Source organism: Coenobita brevimanus, chromosome 6, assembly GCF_032717465.1.
Source record: "Coenobita brevimanus isolate Jiangsu-jjx chromosome 6, ASM3271746v2, whole genome shotgun sequence".
Taxonomy (NCBI): Eukaryota; Metazoa; Arthropoda; class Malacostraca; order Decapoda; family Coenobitidae; genus Coenobita; species Coenobita brevimanus.
Genome location: NC_136959.1, coordinates 57,328,764 through 57,347,161, shown reverse-complemented (window position 1 = coordinate 57,347,161; position 18,398 = coordinate 57,328,764). Strand labels below are relative to the sequence as shown.

The 18,398-nt window shown below is 44.2% G+C and overlaps 2 protein-coding genes across 6 annotated transcripts in view; one reads left to right on the top strand and one right to left on the bottom strand.

Moving 5' to 3' along the window:
• Nucleotides 1-18,398, top strand: part of Fkbp39 (FK506-binding protein 39kD) — a 113,749-nt gene that overhangs the window by 91,406 nt on the left and 3,945 nt on the right. The window lies entirely within an intron of this gene.
• Nucleotides 14,874-18,398, bottom strand: part of LOC145399827 (pseudouridylate synthase 7 homolog) — a 135,597-nt gene continuing 132,072 nt past the window's right edge. The window contains exon 16 of one of the 2 annotated variants that reach the window (XM_080272402.1): nucleotides 14,874-16,255. In XM_080272402.1, the coding sequence (XP_080128528.1) occupies nucleotides 15,899-16,255 (357 nt within the window). In that variant the 3' untranslated portion in view covers nucleotides 14,874-15,898. The remainder of the gene's footprint in view (nucleotides 16,256-18,398) is intronic. The other variant, XM_080272393.1, reaches the window with a different exon arrangement.

Sequence of the window (18,398 nt, the reverse complement as noted above, 5' to 3'; positions counted from 1 at the left end):
GCTGGGTACTGTCTCTGACAAGTCTGGACCACACTACTGCTTCACCTTTGTTTTGAACATGTCGGTGACACTCTCGAAAACCATGCTTGTGACATTGTCCATAACATGTCAGTGATATGTTGGTAACATGTTCGAGGCATGAATCTAACATGTCACGAGCAATGTTTCTGACAGTGTTCGAGAGCAAGTGTGGCTGCACCCTAAGTCTGTCTGCCAAAATGGTTAATAAGTTCAAGAGCCTCTTGCCATGTATTACTGATAGGCTGTCTGCATTTTTTTTTACTGGGTTCCCACACTGACCATCATTTGGAGGCACCTTTCATAAATGAGCTTAAAGCCACTTTTGATATGAAAGGCTTTAGAAGTGGTAATGAAAAGAATCAACCAAGACTCAGATTAGGAAGGAATGCATTTTTCTTGTCGTCAGTCATAGAGGCTCAATGACCTTCCCCTGATGTCATCAATACCATCATCATCATCATCATCATCATCTGGACCTCCTTTTCCCACCCTAGGGCAGGTTGAGGAGTAGCAATGTCCAGACAGCCCAAATCTGCGAAATCCAATGGGCCACGTTTCCATTCACTAGTCATTCAAGCTCCCGGAATCCTGGCTCTATAGGATACGTTAAAAACATTCACCATGTTCTGTATCTTCACATAAATGTATCCGATAGAGTCAGTCCAGATGCTGCCACGTTAAAAAGGGGTGCCAAATCCCAGATCATGCACTTCACCTCACAACATTCATCCAGCCAGCTCGATCTCTTGTCAGTTCCCTTGCCTTTCCAACTTCCAAACCTCTCTTCCTCACACACTCATACACCATATCTCTCCACCTTCTCCTTGGTCTACCTCACCTCCCTCCTCCTTCAAATTCACTCAGATATACCTTTATCACCACTCCGTTGTTATCCATTCTCTCCACATGAGCATACCATCTCAGTACACTCTCTTCGATTCTAGTGTCCACCGACTTCTTCACTACACATCTTTCACGAATCACATTAGTTCGTATCCTGTCCACCCTCTGCACTCCACATACATTCCTCAGCAGTCCCATCTCCACTGCTATTACTCTTAACTTTTCATTTTCATGCCACACCATAGTCTCACATCTGTATGTTAAAACTGGCACTAACACTCCTTCATGTAAGCCCTGTGTAGCTACAACACTCAAGCCTCTTTTTCTTATCAAGGCCTTCATTGGACCAGCTACTTTTTTTCCTTGTGTAACTCTACTTTCCATTTCTTTTGCACATTTTCCCCTCTCTTCTGTCACTGTACTCTCTCACCAATTCCAGTCTCACTGTAATCACTGTAACATCGCACTGGGAGTCACCTTCTCTCTCAATAACCATCACTTTACTCTTTTCTACATTTACTCTCAGGGCAGGATGCACACAGACATCAGCAAAACTCTGCACTGGTCTACCAAGTTCTTGTCCAGTATTTGTAAGTATTACAACAAATTTGAGATATTCCATCCATCACCATTCGTTACCAACGCCATTCCCCTCTCCATTACTCGTATTTTTACTTCTCTAATCACCCCATCCATATACAGTATATATATTGAACAACCATGGGACATCACACAGCCTTGTCGCACGCCCACACCAATTGTGAACCATTCACTTAGATGCCCATTAACCTTTACACGTGCTTCACTACCATCGTAAAAACTCCTGACGGCACCTAGCAGCTTACCATCTGCACCGTACATGCGCAAAACTTTCCACAATCCTTCTCTGTCCACATTGTCATAAGCTTTTTCCAGATCCATGAATGCCATAAACACCTTACGGTCCTTCTCACAAGCCTTCTTTGCTATCTGTCTCACTTCAAATACTCGTATTTGATCCACACATCCTATGCCACTCCTAAAGCCACCCTGTTCATTACTCACTAGAACTTCTGATATGTCTCTTACTTCTCTATAATAATATATACCTTCCCTACCAAACTCAATGAATTTATGCCATGATAATTCTTGCACTCATTTCACTCACCTTTATTTTTGTACAGGGGTACAATCACAGCCTTTTTCCACTCTGCTGGCACAGTTTCACTCATCCATGTCTTCTTACATATCTCCAACAAGCACTTCATTCCACTACACTTAATCATCTCTGCACACACCGCATCAGCCCCAACTGCTTTCTCATTTTTCAGCCGCTTCATAGCACTGTTCACCTATGCGAGTGTCACGTCTCCTGGCACTGCATTCCTTCTCTGCACCCCCCCTAAACCAATCATGTTTACAGCTGCTCTGCTCTCTCTATTCCCATTTATGAGGCTTTCAAAATATTCTTTCCATCTGGTCCTTACGTCTTCCCCATGGCTTAATAATCTACCACCTACATCCTTCACACCATCACATTTCATTTTGCTTTCACTTCTACATTTCCACACCTCATTCCAGAATAACTTCCTATTTTCAGAGTTGTTTGCATTCATTTTTCTTCCTAGATCATCATTAACCTCCTCCTTTTTCCTCTTCACTAGTCTCTCTACATGCTTCTTGCTGTCAATATATTTACCTCCTTCTTTTTCCTCATCACTAGTCTCTTTACATGCTTTTTGCTCTCAATATATTGTGATGAGGAGAGGTAGATTGAGATGGTTTGGACATGTGGAGAGGATGGGGGATGATAATTGGGTGAGGAAGGTGAGAAGTGTTAATATTGGGGGTGGGGTTACGTGGGGTAGACTGAGAAAGACATGAGATGAGGTCATTAAGTGTGACCTCAGGGTTAAGGGACTGAACAGGGAGGCTGCAATGGATCGTGCAGCATGGAGTGCCGCCATTAGGTGAGCAAGGCCGACGCATGCAAGCATGTTGGAGCCTTTAAAAACAAAACGATATTCAGTTCTTATTTCAACTGAACTCCTGTCCTGTAACCACTTTAGCCACTTCTTCTTTTCCTCCACTACCCTCTTAACCTCATGATCCCATCATGCCATATCTTTCTTTGTTGTTACTCTAGCCACACCACACAACGCTTTAGCATTCCTAACTAAGCAATCCCTGTATGCATTCCACAGGCTGTCCAGACCCATTTCATTCCAATTCACTGATTCTAACTCGTCCTCTACTTCGGTCCAGTAATCATCTGCCATTTCTCTGATCCTCAGCTTCTCAACTTTGTCTTTCTCCCTGATTACTCCTCTGTCTCCTGATCCACCTCACTCCTCTCAGCTTGATCTTGCATACCATAATCATATGATCTGACAGACTTCCACATTGCCCTCTTATGGCCCTCGTATCAGCAACCATTCCCATCATCGACCTCTCTACAAGCACATAATCAATCAGGCTTCTTTCAGCACAATCCCTGTTCCTTTTATACCATGTATATTTATGTGCATCTTTGTGTTTGAAATATGAGTTACAGTGCTCAACCTCCTCTCCTGACACATATGCTTTAGTTGCTTCCCATTATCTTTTTCTCCTGGTACTCCATTACAACCCATTATGTTATCCTCAGGACCAGTGCCAACTCTTCCATTCATATCACCCATTACAATTACCTTATAGCTCCCGGGCATTTCTCCCACTACTTCATCCAGCTCATCCTAAAACCGGTCTTTCTCTCACTCCTGTCTTCATACGGTGCATATGCTACAATCACTGCCACTTTCACCTTCTCAAACTGGAACTTGACATACATACACCTCGAGCTGACACATTTGTAGTCTCTCAGTCCACTCTGCCACACCTCATTCATCAACAAAGCAACTCCTTCCTTGCATCTTCCTCGTCCATTTATGCTCGATCTTACACATTTCACACCCTCCCACTCCTCACCCTTTCATCTTTGTTTCACACAATGCCAACACGGCATATCTTGCACTCTTTGAACACATTTACCATTTCCACCCTCTTGCTCTCCTCATTCACACCTCTCACATTCCACATTGCCATGCGAATCTGCCCATTTGGTTGGGGCCCTGGGCAGGTATTGGGCCTTCCGAGGCTCTCTGAAATGACTGCCATGATAATTGACTTTGGATAGGCTAATCTGGGGGACCCTTAACTCTGCCTAAAACCCCGGTTATATGGTTACCACCCAGCGCAGTAAATGGTTTCCTGGGTACAAGAAACCATTTGGCATGTCACTCAGTGTAGAGATCATATGGCATCTCTACACTGAGTGAGTGGATGATGGGCACCCCCATCCACCACAAATACCATGTACTGTAATGTAATTGCATGTGTGAATGGTCAACTATTTGACTAAGCTTGTGACTAGACTTACGTGTGAACACACAGGTGCCAGTCTCATTTGTGGCAGCTTTCCTCTCAGCCAAGTGTCTGCTTTTCATATCTTTTTATTTGTGCTGCTGTGCCCACTTTCCTTCATTTCCCCACTCCCTTAAGACAGGTTTAAGGTTCTTGGTGACTTGGGTGCATTCTGGATGTATCTGTTAATTTGTTAGTTCAGTATTTTGGGGTTCACATATAGAACTGCTATCATTATTCATCATCATCCTGACCTCCTCTCCCACACTAGGGTAGGGTAAGGAGTCGCAACGTCTATACAGCCAAAGTTTGCCCAGTTCAGTGGGCCATGCTTCCATTCACTCATCATTCTAATTTGTGCAGTATTGAGGCTAGTTAGCAATACACTGGGCCACCCATTATGGACCTAACTGATGTTTTGTCATCCTAAACTCGTGACATCACTATTCCACTTATGTTTTAATTCTGGCTCCATTTTTAATTGTTTTACAAACCTTTAAATGAATTGCATTTCTTTCCAGTCCTTGATCTTCCATTTCAAGGTCACCTAGCAAGGACAAGGTGGATAATTTTGTCTAGTACCACAGATAGAGGGTAACTGTAAATACTGAAAGCTGTTTAACTTCTTGCCCTCCTTCCTGCTAAATGATTTAAGATAAGATTTTCACCAAGTCTAGTGAAAAATTATATGGAGGGTGCCCACATCCATGATGGAGTGCTGCTTTTCGGTGGGCTGCATGTTTTCTTGCAAACCTAGAAACCATTTACCATGTTGAGTCGTAACCATGCCTAGTGATGTAGTGTGTTGAGGTACTCCAACTGGTTGGAGTCTGAAAAGGTTAATATTTGAGGAATGGTTGCTCACATAATGCTACCACAGGGAACTTGTAAGGAGTAGGCTGTAGCACCAGCTGATCAGGGCAATACTCCCGAGGAGGATGAGAATGCTGATGATAGGGAGAGCTGAAGCTTCTTCACTAGCCATCAGGATAACATGACCATTCCCCTTTGCTGACATTTTTCAGTGACAATAACAGAGACAGTAGGCCAGCATACACTCCCAAACAGTTTTCTCACTTTCATACACAATTCTACAAGTGCTTTACATACCACAGATTGTACCCCACTAGGTTAGTGCCAGCAAGGACATGCAGCCAGAAAACTTGTCCCTGCTACCCAGTGGTAGACCTGAGATGTGGTACATGCTCTGCCATCGCAGTTTTGGGACTAGGATGGGATGTGTCGCGGATCTGTGCCAAGGGCATTGCGGTTCCCAGGCAGACACTTGTGCCCAATAACAAGGAGCCCAAACCTGGGAGTAGTGCCCAAGGGGGCTGCCCATCAGTGGGTGTATAATGGCGGGGTAGTTACGGTGCCAAAGCATGCTTGGAGGGTGTCCCTGTAGCTGTCCTGGCAAGGTGCCCCAGGGCCACGGCTTTTGGGAGCTGTGTCCCAGGTCCCATGCCTGGACTTGGGACCATGTGTATGGCCAGAAATGGTCTGTCTCCTTTATTTACCCAACTCTGGACAAAATGAGAAGAAACTGCAATAAAAATAAGCCTGTGGTAATAGATTCAACCAAGAGGTTCAAAATGGCATCATAGAATGTGGGTACAGCAGTTTGAAGGGCAGAGCAGTAGTAGTAAAGACTTAGGATATAGGTGGATGTCTGTTGTGTGCAGGGAGACAGGTTCAGGGGAGGGTCAGCAGGATTACTGCTGGGAGGGACTGTAGGTTTAAGCTATTATGGCAGGGAAATGAAGATGGATGTGGTGGTGAAGGTAAACTGGATGAGGAGAATGGGGGTGGAAGGTGTCAAAAATGTAATGATTGAATGAAAGGATTATAACAGTGAAAATATTGATTGGGAAACCATCACTTCAGTTATATCAGCGTATGCTCCACATGTTGGCTTGGATGATGTAGAATAAAATGGATTCTGGCATGACTGGATACCTGTGGTTGGTGGTACGTGGGATGAAGGAACTGTAGTCTTGGGTGCGGATTTAAATGGTCGTGTGGGTGAAGCAGCTGAAGGATACAGAGGGGTACACGGGGGATGCACAAATGGTATGAGGAATACAAAAAGGGAAAGGTAACTCAATTTCGGGAGGTAATGAACATGATTGTGCCCAACATGCATTTTACAAAGAGAGATAGATGCAGATTATACAGTATATGAGTGAACGTAATAATAACCACATTGACTGTTTCCTGGTCAGGAGGGCTGATAGGATCCTCGTGATGGATGTTAGTGTTACAGTCAGGTCTTGCTATTTGCGGGGGTTATGTAGCAGAACCCCCACAAATGCTGAATGCCACGAATAGGCCAAACCTACCTGAGACATCATTGATTTCAAAGTTTTAGCTATTCCTAATACCTACACACCTGTAAATGCCTTTTATGGCACATTAATACTTCTAAAAAGACAGTACAGGATGATACACAAGACCTTCTGAGTAGTGTATTGTACTCACCATGTGATGATGAAATGAGTTTGCTGTGTGCTGAACAGCACATACCTATACGAGGTAACTGCATAGTTAACTGTATAGGATAGAACAGTATTTCTCACAGAACACATGAAAAAAAAAAAAAAAAAAAATTATGAGCCACTAGGAACAGCTGATGCTGTGGGAAAAGCAGGAAGTATCTTGAAATAATTTCCCGGAAAAGTCCGCAAATACAGTAGAGTATGCGAACCCCTGAATAGCGGGGGTTGACTGTATAGTGTGTGAAGAGTGTGTGCAGCAACACAGATTACTGATATGTTACATGGTGCTTAAGGAGCAGGTGATGAAGAAGAGGACCTATGCACCCAGGAGGAAATTGTGGAAGTTGAAATTTTAAGAACTGGTAAGAGAGTTCAATACCTGGGTATAGTGAAAGAAAAGAGAGGAAAATGTGCAAAAGAAGTGGAAAGAAGAGTGACACAAGGAAGGAAAGAACCTGGTGCTATGAAGGCCTCGATAAGAAACAGAGTCTTGAGTGTTGCAGCTGCTCAAGGCTTACCTGAAGAAGTGTTGGTGCCAACTTTAACATTGGGATGTGAGATTGGTGTGGCATGAAAATGAAAAGTCAAGAGTAGGAGAAGTGGTGATTGGACTGCTGAGGAATGTATGTGGAGTACAGAGAGTGGATAGGATACGGAATAATGTGATTCGTGAAAGATGCGGAGTGAGGAAGACTGTAGACACCCAAATCGAAGAGAGTGTACTGAGATGGTATGCTCATGTGGAGAGAGTGGATGACAACAGAGTGGTGAAAAAGGTATATCTGAGCAAATTTGAAGGAGGGAGGGGGTCAGGTAGGCCAAGGAGAAGATGAAGGGATATGGTCGGTGAGGATGAGAGGTATAGAATTTGGTGAGGCTAGGGGACTGACGGGAGATCGAGCTGGCTGGATGAATTTTGTGCAAAGAAGTGCATGACCAGGGATTTGGTATCCCATTTTAACATGACAGTGTGCAGATTGGCTCTATCAGATAGGTATATGTGAAGCTACAAAACCTGGTGAAATTTTTTGTGGCCTATCTGTTGGAGCCAGGATTTTGAGGGCTTGAATGATGAGTGAATGGAAACGTGGGCCATTGAATTGGGCAAACTTTGGCTGTCTGGTCATTGCTACTCCTTACCCTGCCCTAGGGTGAGAAAGGAGGTCTAGATGGTGATGATGAAATTTTAAGCAGTATGGGATGTCTCTCTCCTTGCCAAGTTTGGGTCCTTGTCCTGAGCGAATGCAATACCCTTGTCCATTATCACGACTCTCCTTCAAGGTTTTTATGTTGAGAACACAAAGGTCCCCATCCTTACCACCTTCCTGTGCCTCCACCACTCAATGAATTCTGTGGACAGTTGCTCAGTGCAGCTGTTCAGTACCTCTGGCACATCATCTTCGTCAGTCTCCTCGCATCCTGCCTTGTGCAAGAGGTTGAGGATGTCACGACAGATATTCTCCACTGTCAGGAATGCCATGAAGGAGTGCAGACACTACAGCCATACTTTGTGCCATATGGTGTTCATGGTGCTCAGCTGCACCCCTTCCATGATGTTTTTGATGGCATGCATGATGTAATTTTTCCAGAACCACCGCACGTTGTTGCTCACCCCAGAATCACACGCTCACTAGTTACTCCACGGTGTGGTACAGGTAGTAGGCCTTGAATGTTGCAATGACACTGCTCCATGCGCCAGAGCAAAGATGTTTTGTTGGAGGACAGGTTGATCACCGATATTATCCACCCACTCCTCCATGCCCTCAAGGTAGCTCGGGGCACTGTCAACCAGCATGGTTGACAACGTTGCTGCAGCTGGCATAGTAACACAAGCAGGGGACAAGTATCCTGCCATGTACGAGTGGCAGAATGCAGAAATCAGCCAGGCCCTGGGGTTACTCCTCCAAATAACCTCAGGGTTCTCTTTCACGAACCCTGCCCATGCTCAGGGGTTCTCCCAGTGGTAAACCAAGAGTGGTTTGAGCTTCAGGTCCCCCTCTGACTTTGCACCAAGGAGGAGGGTTAGGTGGTCTTTGGCTTCCATAAACCCAGCAGCACGTAATTCTTCATTGCAGATGTATGTTTTCTGGGATATCCGTTTCCAAAACACGCCCATCTCACCAAAGTTAATCACCTGTTTTGGAGAGTATCCCCTTTCATCTACCGTAGCCTTCAGCTTTGCAGGGAAGGCCTCAGCCACCATGTGGTCTGCATTAATGGCCTTGCCATGCAAGAATACATGTTTAAGGCCAGCATGGTCTTAAGCAGTGCAAACCATCCCATACTGGCCTTGAACTCCTCCTTGGCTTCTATACCATGCTTATCTCTGAGGTCCTTCCACAGATCGAAAGCCTATGAGCAGATAAAAGTTTGGTGAAGAGGCTGTTTTTATCAGTTCAAATCTTAATCCACAGAGCTGGGAGACACTCCATCATCTCCAGGATAGGCTCCCTTGATCTGGTTATCTGTTTGGGAGTCAGGGAAGGCACATCATCTGATTTCCATATCACTGTCGAGACCGTGGACCGGGGCAAGTTTAGGGCATTAGTGATCTTGCACGGTCCCTGCCCCTCCTGATGATGCTGAACAATGTCTAATTTCACTTCAAGGGAAAGGCAACATCTTGCCCTTTTAGCTTTGACCTCGGTAGCATCAGTAGCACCATGTCTTCTACTGGGAGCATGATTTCCAAATTATGAGTTTCACTCTTTTCATACACTAAGTGTTCTCTCTCGACCTACCATTGCACACACCACCATTTGTTGTGTTCTTGTGCTCTTGCGTGGCAATAGTGATGGTCTTAAGCGAGAAAGTTAAGTAGCAGAGAATGCAAGAGAGATGATCACAGATGTGAGACATGTGAGTGAGTGGGCAATTGAGGTGGGGTCTTCAATGGGTTGGTGTGGAAGCCACTGCCTGCACAGAGATCCAAGATGGGGGTTCTGCGCATGTAAACTCTTTGACAGCCATGTTGGGTCGGACAGCTGACTGTCAGCTTCCATGCACCACCTTGTCTTCACAAGATTCTTGGAGGTGACCATTGCAAATATTGTTCAAGTGAATTCGCGATAATGTTTTTTTATTGTTGTAGCATATCATTGTGGTGATTTATCACATAGTGGTAGGTGGTGGCAACCATCATCCACTCACTTGATGTAGTGCTGCCTACTTCTTCATTAGCACTTATCATTCTTTTTCTGTGTCTGCCCTCCTCTCTTCCTATTTCTCCCATCTTTCTTGTCACTTCTTATTGATTTTCTTCCCTTTACATGTGGCTTTACATTGAGTGACAAGCCAAATGGTTTCCTGTAAGCCATGAAACCATTTACAACGCTGGGTGGTAACCATACAACCAAACCATACGTGCTCCCTACATGTCAACAAGTGGGTTGTTGGAGGGTTAGTGTCCCTCCCCATAAAACAAATAACTCGAGTCAAGTGGCCACCTCTTACGGGATTATGGTTTTGGCAATAGCTAGATAGATAGATAGATTTATCACATAACATACTAATGTATAGAGACACAACTGTATATCAGCATGTAGTCCCAGATGACTGGCTGAACAGTGTGACTAAACATGTATAAAGGGAAGGGTGATCCCCTGGAAAATGGAAATTATAAAGGCATAAATTGGCCCAGATAATGAAGGTAATGGAGAGAATTCTAGAAGGTGTGTTATGGAAAAGAGTGACCTTTGATGAGATACAATATGGGATTATGCCAAGCAAAAGGACCACTGGTGCCATCATATTAACTGTCTGATAGCTTCAGGAAAATTATATAGGAAAGAAAAGGGAGCTCTACTTTGTTGTTGATTTGGAGAAGGTCTTTGACAGATGAGAAAGCTTGGTATCGAGGAGTGGCTGGTTAGAGTGGTTGTGGCTACGTATGTGGGTGCTTGCACCCAGGCGAGAGTGGAGATTTGAATGAAGAGTTTCTGTGAACGTTGGAATGCATCAGGGGTCGGTCTCAAGACCCTTATTGTCTGTCATAGAACTTGAAGCTCTCTCACATGACTTCAGAAATGGACTTCCACGGGAGATGTTTTATGCTGATGACTTGGTGTTGATTACAGAGAATGAAAGGGAGGCAGAGGATAAAACAAAAAATTATATCTAGGGCTGGTAGCGATATTGTCAAAGCAGAGGAAGTATGGCCACATACAGTATGCCACAAGGGTGTTAGAAATAACTCCATTTTGTGCAGTGTTTGTATTAAGTGGGTGCATAAGATGCAGTGGTGCTAGAGGTAGACTGTGAAATAAAGCTGATTTCAGGTGTGCGGTGTGTTGAGGAGAGCATGTTGAGCTTGACAGGCGTGAGAGGATTGATCTTGCTGGAGCCTCTTGAGTGTGTGAAAATTTTGTTATCTGGGGGTACATGTTATGTGCTGCAGGTGGGGCTGGAGCTAGCTCTGTGGCTATGGTAAGGAGTGGTTGTTGGATGTTCAGGGAGCTGCTGCCTCTCTCAACATTGGCAGGTCTCTCCCTCTTTGCTACAGGATCTTTGTATACAGCATGTGTATGGCAGTGAGACCTGGGCTGTAAAGGAAAAGAGGACATTCATAGGCTCAAACTTACAGAAGTGACAATGATTAGATGGATGTGTAGTGCATCCTTGGATTCAAGGCCTGGGGGGGTTAGGTTTGTGATTGAAGAGTTATGAGGAAGGATGGGACTAAAATATATTGGTGCTGTAAATATGGAGGGGTAGATTGAGATGGTCCGGGCATATTGAGAGGAAGAAGGATGACAGTTGGGCGCAGGTGAGAAATGTAAATGTCAGGGACAGGGTTGTGAGACGCAGACCAGAAAAGACCTGGGACAAGGTTATAGTGTGTGACCTCAAGGTCATGGGACATAATGGGGAGGCTGTTGGAGATCGAGCAGTGTGGAAAGCCACCATTAGGTGATCTAGGCTGACATGTGCAAGCATGCTGGAGCCTTTACAAACAATAATCATAACAGTACAACTATAAGCCCCACAAGGGCTGTAGTGGATGGGCACATCTCTGGCTTACTCCCATAGGCATGACCCAGGGCACACTCAGACAAGGCTCATGATGTTCATCCCAAACTGTTCAGCTTAGATGAGCCAAGTACACTGATGTCCCTCCAAGCCACTAGGGACACCAAACAGACCTAGTCTCTGTTTATGTACATAAAGTTTGAGGCTGTCATTCCTTTCACCTGCCATGGGGACTATTATAGAAGGATGCCTTCACACAAGGGAGCATAAGACTATCTTTGCAAGATTCCCAAACAAGTTCTCATGTGTAGCTATACCCGCTGTCAAGCAGCTTGTCTCTTAAGCTCCATCCTCTTCCTGAGGTATTGGTTTCACCCCTCCTCACGAGCAGTAGGAGAAGAGGGGCGGGGCTTAAGAACCAATTGCCCGGCGGTGGATATGGTAAATTTCTAGAGATCTGATTCACGAGACTCTGCCTGAGGGAGGTAGGCTTCCCTTCCCTCCCATGTTGCAATGAACAATGCCACTCACACAAGTTTCGGTGGAAATGCCAGCAGCCGCAAACAAGATCAGTGCCTGCACATGACTGCAGTTAAGTGAGCAGACATCATTAACATTGAGGGAGGGTCATCGTAGCTCATGAGATATAACTACAAAGAAGCACTGCACCCTCTCTTTAAGTCTGGGATCATTTTTTTCTGTGACCATTTCTGATTCTTTCATCCACTGTCAGTGTGTATCAAAACAGCTTGTGGGTGTCCAAACAGTAATCGATACGTGTTGCACAATGTTAATGGCACCATTACAAGATACTGGAATAACCATAAATAAACAAGTACTTAAGGCAATATCAGAAGTGGCTTGAGGCCTCCTCCTGAAGAGTGTCTCCAAATTCACTCACTTTTCAGTCGTGGAGACCTATTTCATCTTTGTTTCATTAACCATCATCTCCAATGAATTGATCACTGTTGGGAACCCTTGAACAGGATGGGCAATGACACGAATCCCTCTAAGCTACTTTATATACCATTCTTTCTCCAACATTCCTCTTCCTTCTCTCACCAATATACAGCTCCACTCTTCAGTAGCAGACACTGCTTTATTTGTTGTTGCGGAATTATGAAATAACCTTTCCTCATCTTCCTTTTTGCTTGCACACACTTCATCCTATCTGTTCCCACTACAGCACATCCAACTGCAGTTATCTGCTGATTTGTGAGATCATGTGCATACCATCTTTAAGGATATAGAAATGACAATGGTAGCACCCTTTTTTAATTTTTCAGTCAATGGACTGGCACTACCTTTGATACCATGACAATGACTAGATGCCCAGACATCAGAATTAAGACTTCGTTGTGTAAATCTAATTTAAAGGAATTCTTTGATGTCACTCTGAAATAGGTATACTGTACATGTACAACTATTTTGTTTTAAAAACACAAAGCAATAAGTTAGTGATTTGGTTAGGGTCATATACATTAATCCCTAAAAGATGGGCATCGGAATGTTTTGACATACGCTCAGGATGGGCATAATTGGCAGGTGCTATATGTAAGGGGGTTTGTGGATGGTGGTGGAGTTGTAGGGGGGTGGGGGGGTTCTGGGGTGGTGCAGGGAGGGGGGGGCTGGGTGCTTAGGGGAGGTGGGGTGTGGGCGTGGGGGATAGGGTAGGGGTTGGGGAGGTAATGGGTGGGGAGGGAAAAGAGTGGGGGTGGCAGTGGGGATTGGAGGGGTGGGGTGGTTTGGGAGTGTGGTGGATGTGGGGGGTGGGGGAGAACAGTGGTGGGGGGTTGGGGTGGTGACAATAGGGGGTGGGAGTTGGTGGGGGAGTGGGGGGTGGTTGGGGGGATGAGGGGGTTGCAAGGGGTAGGGGTTAGGGGTGGCAGGGGGACAGTGGGGGGAGTTGGGGGGTATTGGGGTTGTGGAGGTGGATGTGGTGTTGGGGGGGGGGGGATGTGACCGCATATGCAGACGTCGGTCTTTTTGGCCCTAGTACCCTTAGACAGCATATGCGGACACCCGTCTTTTAGGGGTTAAAGAGGGTGGGTAACTACACTATACAGTCAAGTCGCCTTACGTGCGGCACTGGTTCTGGACCGCGCCCGTGCCATACAAACAACTAAATTCATTTTTTTTCATTCATCATCCAATCCTACATTGCCCCATGAGGAGCGTAGGAGCCTGGGGCTAGGCAGTTGGTCCCAACATTTAAGATAAGAGAGACCAGCCTCATTCATCCCTGAGTGGCATTACATGAGCAATCAACCCCAACCACCCCTTGGATATAAACCTTCACTGGCTCAATCCGATTGGAGTGCAATAATTACCCACTAAACCACCAGGTGCCATAATTTGGTTATATGGTTACCACCCAGCGTAGTAAATGGTATCCTGGTGTACAGGAAACCATTTGGCTTGTCACTCGGTGTAGAGTCACCCACAGGCTGAAGGAAGTGGAAAGAATGAAGGAAAGAAAGACAGAAGAGGAAGTGTAAAGTCACCCGTAGGCAGAAGGGCAAGGAAAGATTGAAGGAAAGACAAAAGAGTTTGGAAGGAAAGAAGGATGGAGGGGAAAGAACAGACACCAGAGAGCAGCACTACATCGAGTGAGTGGATGGTGAGCGCCCCCACCTACAGCTACAAACAAATAAACCTATGGGAAAAATGGAATTTGGTTCTGGACGTTCGCCCAAAGTCCCCCCCTTTCACCCAAATTTTCCCAACTTTACATATGCACACAATCAAGCAATTAGTCAATGCATGTATTACACATAACAATAGGCACAAAAAACGGGAGGGTGATCAGCCTTGTGTCTATTTGGGCAATACCACGCGCTGCAGATCGAGCGAAAAAAAAATCAGCCAAGTAGACCCCAGATCAGTTGACCAACCAAAACATTAAAGATGGTGGAGGCCGCCTGGTCAAGCACTGATTGAAGAAGTTTATTTGATAAAGTCTGTATGCTCATGTCAACAAAACTCACATTTAACACATTAATAATCATTCTTATATACGTTATGATGGTGATGAGAGGCATTATACTTCGTCTTAACTAAGAGATAGGTGCTTCGTCACTAACCTGTTCATTGCGGTTTTATGAACAAACCTATAAACTAGTCACAATACCCAAAGAATCTTTAATGTTGCATTACTTAACACAACGAATTTGGTGAAGTTTAACCTCCTCGTAAGAGTCCACAGTTGGAGCACTTGTAGTATGGAGCTGATGTGGTTGCCATCATCTTTGTTTACAAACAGGGGAGCGCGCCGCCAGGGGAATTTGCCTGCGCGTTTCAAACCTTGCCACGCCCACGCCATAGGTAGTTTATGTGCGCGGTTTGTTTCTGGGAGGTCTGGCACCTTGCCGTGTCATAGAAAACTGTGGTATACAAGTCTGCGCCATAGGCGACTTGACTGTATTCATTTTCCAGTAACTGTAATTACATTAACTCAAAACCTTTCATAGCTACAGCAGTATAAAAAAAAGAGGGAAATGTTAATGACAGAGTACTCATCTTAATGACTATCAAGTTTATTCTTAATATCTTTAAATTGCCTGATTGCCAGACACAATCTGACTGACGCTTCCTTAATATTTAAACATTCAAGAGGATTAAATGATACCTAACTTTTAATGTGCACCCATGCAGCAGATATGAGGGACAATGGCTTGAAAAAAGGGTACCAAATATCTATGCCAATTAAAATAGAAGACAGTATGCTTAACTCTTAAAAAAAGGGCTATATGAAAATTATAATGCCATTATAATTCCAAGTTCAATATAACTCACAAAACTAAAATGTGCCTAACATTCTAAATACAGTAGTTCCTTTATGGAAACATTGGAACAATCATATTTCAAGCAAATGGAACTGTGGCATGGTTAACCTATTCATAATTTAACATTAATGTAATCACTTAAATTACAGGACAACACTAGCTCATCACTAAACATAATTGTAGTCATCATTCATCAATTGTATTATTGAAAACATCTTAGTAAAACTAGAACATTAACCTTTCTTTAAGTTTTTGAACACTGAAGCCATTGTGAGGACCAACACCTAAGTACATTGAGGTCAGACAAGAATAACCTATGGTCATTAAATGTTAAAATTTGGAAATTTGCAGTTACAAATTTTACCCAGAGCAAGTGACTTTGTATTGTGGTGTGTTTTGAACCTTTCAGAATCGCCCCCTCTTGTTGATCCAGGCATCACCCCCCCTCCATGGTCGTTTGTCCCCACGACCCCAGGCTCCTGCATTGGTGACATGGGCCCCATAACCACCGCCACGGCTGCCTGACCACCCACCCCCATAATCACGTCCCCTAAAGCTGCCTTGGTCAGCCCAGGGACTGAATGATGCCCTGCCACGGCCACCCTGCTGCCACCCTGGTCGCTCATTCCAGCTGCTGGCCCAAGGTGCAGGTTTCCAGGACCCACGTTCATTCCCCCTCCAACCTCTGCCTCTGTTTCCTCCTCGACCGGTATTTTGTTTGCGGTCAATTACATTGCTAGGCAAATTCTGAGCAGCCTGGAACTGCAAAGGGGAGTTTAAGTAATGGCAGCAATACACGGTACAGATCTACCTTGTTATCAACGGGGATTATGTTAGATATCGACGATACTGATTTTCCAACAGATGCCTTTATATATTCATTATACAATTCTTATGCAACCATTCATGTTATGTTAATGTGATTTTAATTAGTAAAAATGCATCTCCGTTATAAATATCATTCCAATTTAAGTGTCTTATCTGCACTGAACACCTGTTCAGCTAAAGGCACTAAGAATATTGTTATTTGCTAAAAATGAAAGCGAGATGCATAGATGGAAATGGGTACAGCTGAAAGTGAGCAAATAGCTACGTATGTGAAAAAGGAGACAGGCTGGAATTTGCTGTGTGCTTATTTACATAAACACTTTGTTATTTTTCACAAAAGGAGTTACAGGCACTAAGAATTGTTTGTTATTAAAAGTGAGAATGAGATGCATAGATGGAAAAGTGTAGAATCAAAAGCATGCAACTAGCTATGCAAGTTGTGCAACACACTGATAAAGGCTGACACTGCCCGTCTGCATAGTTATGTAAACATTGTATTATTCACAGAAGGAGCTACAAGCACTAAGAATATTTCGCTGTTCATTAAAAGAGTGATTTGGTAGAGAGATAAGAACAGAACTGTCAGCAGGCACCTAGTTACGTGTTACAAAACACAAAGGAAAAAGGCTGGAGTCACCCATGAACATATTTACCTGAACATTACTTTTCACAGGAGCTACAGGCAATAACTGTTTTGTTACTCATCAAAAGTGAGATGCATAGATGAATATGAGTAAAGCTGGAAGTACGTGACAAGCTATGTAAGTTATATAACAAAGGAAACAGACTGGCTTTGCCTGTGCAAATACTGTATTTATGTAAACATTTCATTACTTTTCTCAGAAAATGCTACAGGCAATAAGAATATTTTGTCATTAAAAGTGTGAGATGCATAGATGGAAATAAGGAGAGCTGAAAGCAGGCGACTGGCTGGTTGACAAGAAGATGGTGCCAGAGATGCCTGGCAGAAAGCTCGGAACAATTTTTTGGTCTGCCTGGGAAATAATTAATAAATAATTCCCCGCTTGAAAAAAAATTGGCCTGCAGTTGAAGCCACCGAAAAAAATCCCGTCGATAACAAGGAGGAAATGCTGTATATTTATTCACCAATGGCTGCAACATATTATCATCATCATCATCGTAATCCTTGCATTAGTTTCCATCATTAAATGGGTAAGAACCAAAATGAGAAAAGGCTGTGCAAAAATAAAGAAAACCATTAAGCATCCAGTGAATTGGGGTCATATGTCATTATTCAAGCCTTTGAATTAGCTCCTCTCCACACACATACACCTTACCCACAAAGTTTCACATTATGAAAGCACTCTAGTTATAAATCATTCTGATGAATAAAAATTGTTTTATCACAAGCCACATTAAAAGAGGATGGTGCAACCTCTGTCATGTACAGTGAGCAACAATAGTTGTGTCGTGAAATTTGGCGAAAACATAAGCTGACGGGCTAAACATCTGGTGCGTTCCGCCAGTCATACGGATGGTGCATAATGTTTCATGAGTTACAATTAATCTTCGGACAAAACCGCGACACGACTACTGGCACTCACTGTACCTCTCCATACACACTTAATCCACTCAATTCCATCCTGATTGTCAAATATTTTGCTTCTTCAGCTTCCATACTTACTAAATCAGCCATTCTTCTTAGTCTTATATGCTTCTGTATCAACCCCCCCTTCTTGGCCCACCACCATCACACACTACATGCCCAACGCTCAGTGGTAGTGTTCTCGCTTGCCATCTGGCAGACGGGAGTTTGCGCCTCGCTCAGGTTGCGAAAAGTTTCACTGACGAAGTGGGCGGTTACTGTCCCCCTTGAGCAAGGGTGTGTGTGTGTGTGTGTGTGTGTGTGTGTGTGTGTGTGTGTGTGTGTGTGTGTGTGTGTGTGTGTGTGTGTGTGTGTGTGTGTGTGTGTGTGTGTGTGTGTGTGTGTGTGTGTGTGTGTGTGTGTGTGTGTGTGTGTGTGTGTGTGTGTGTGTGTGTGTGTGTGTGTGTGTGTGTGTGTGTGTGTGTGTGTGTGTGTGTGTGTGTGTGTGTGTGTGTGTGTGTGTGTGTGTGT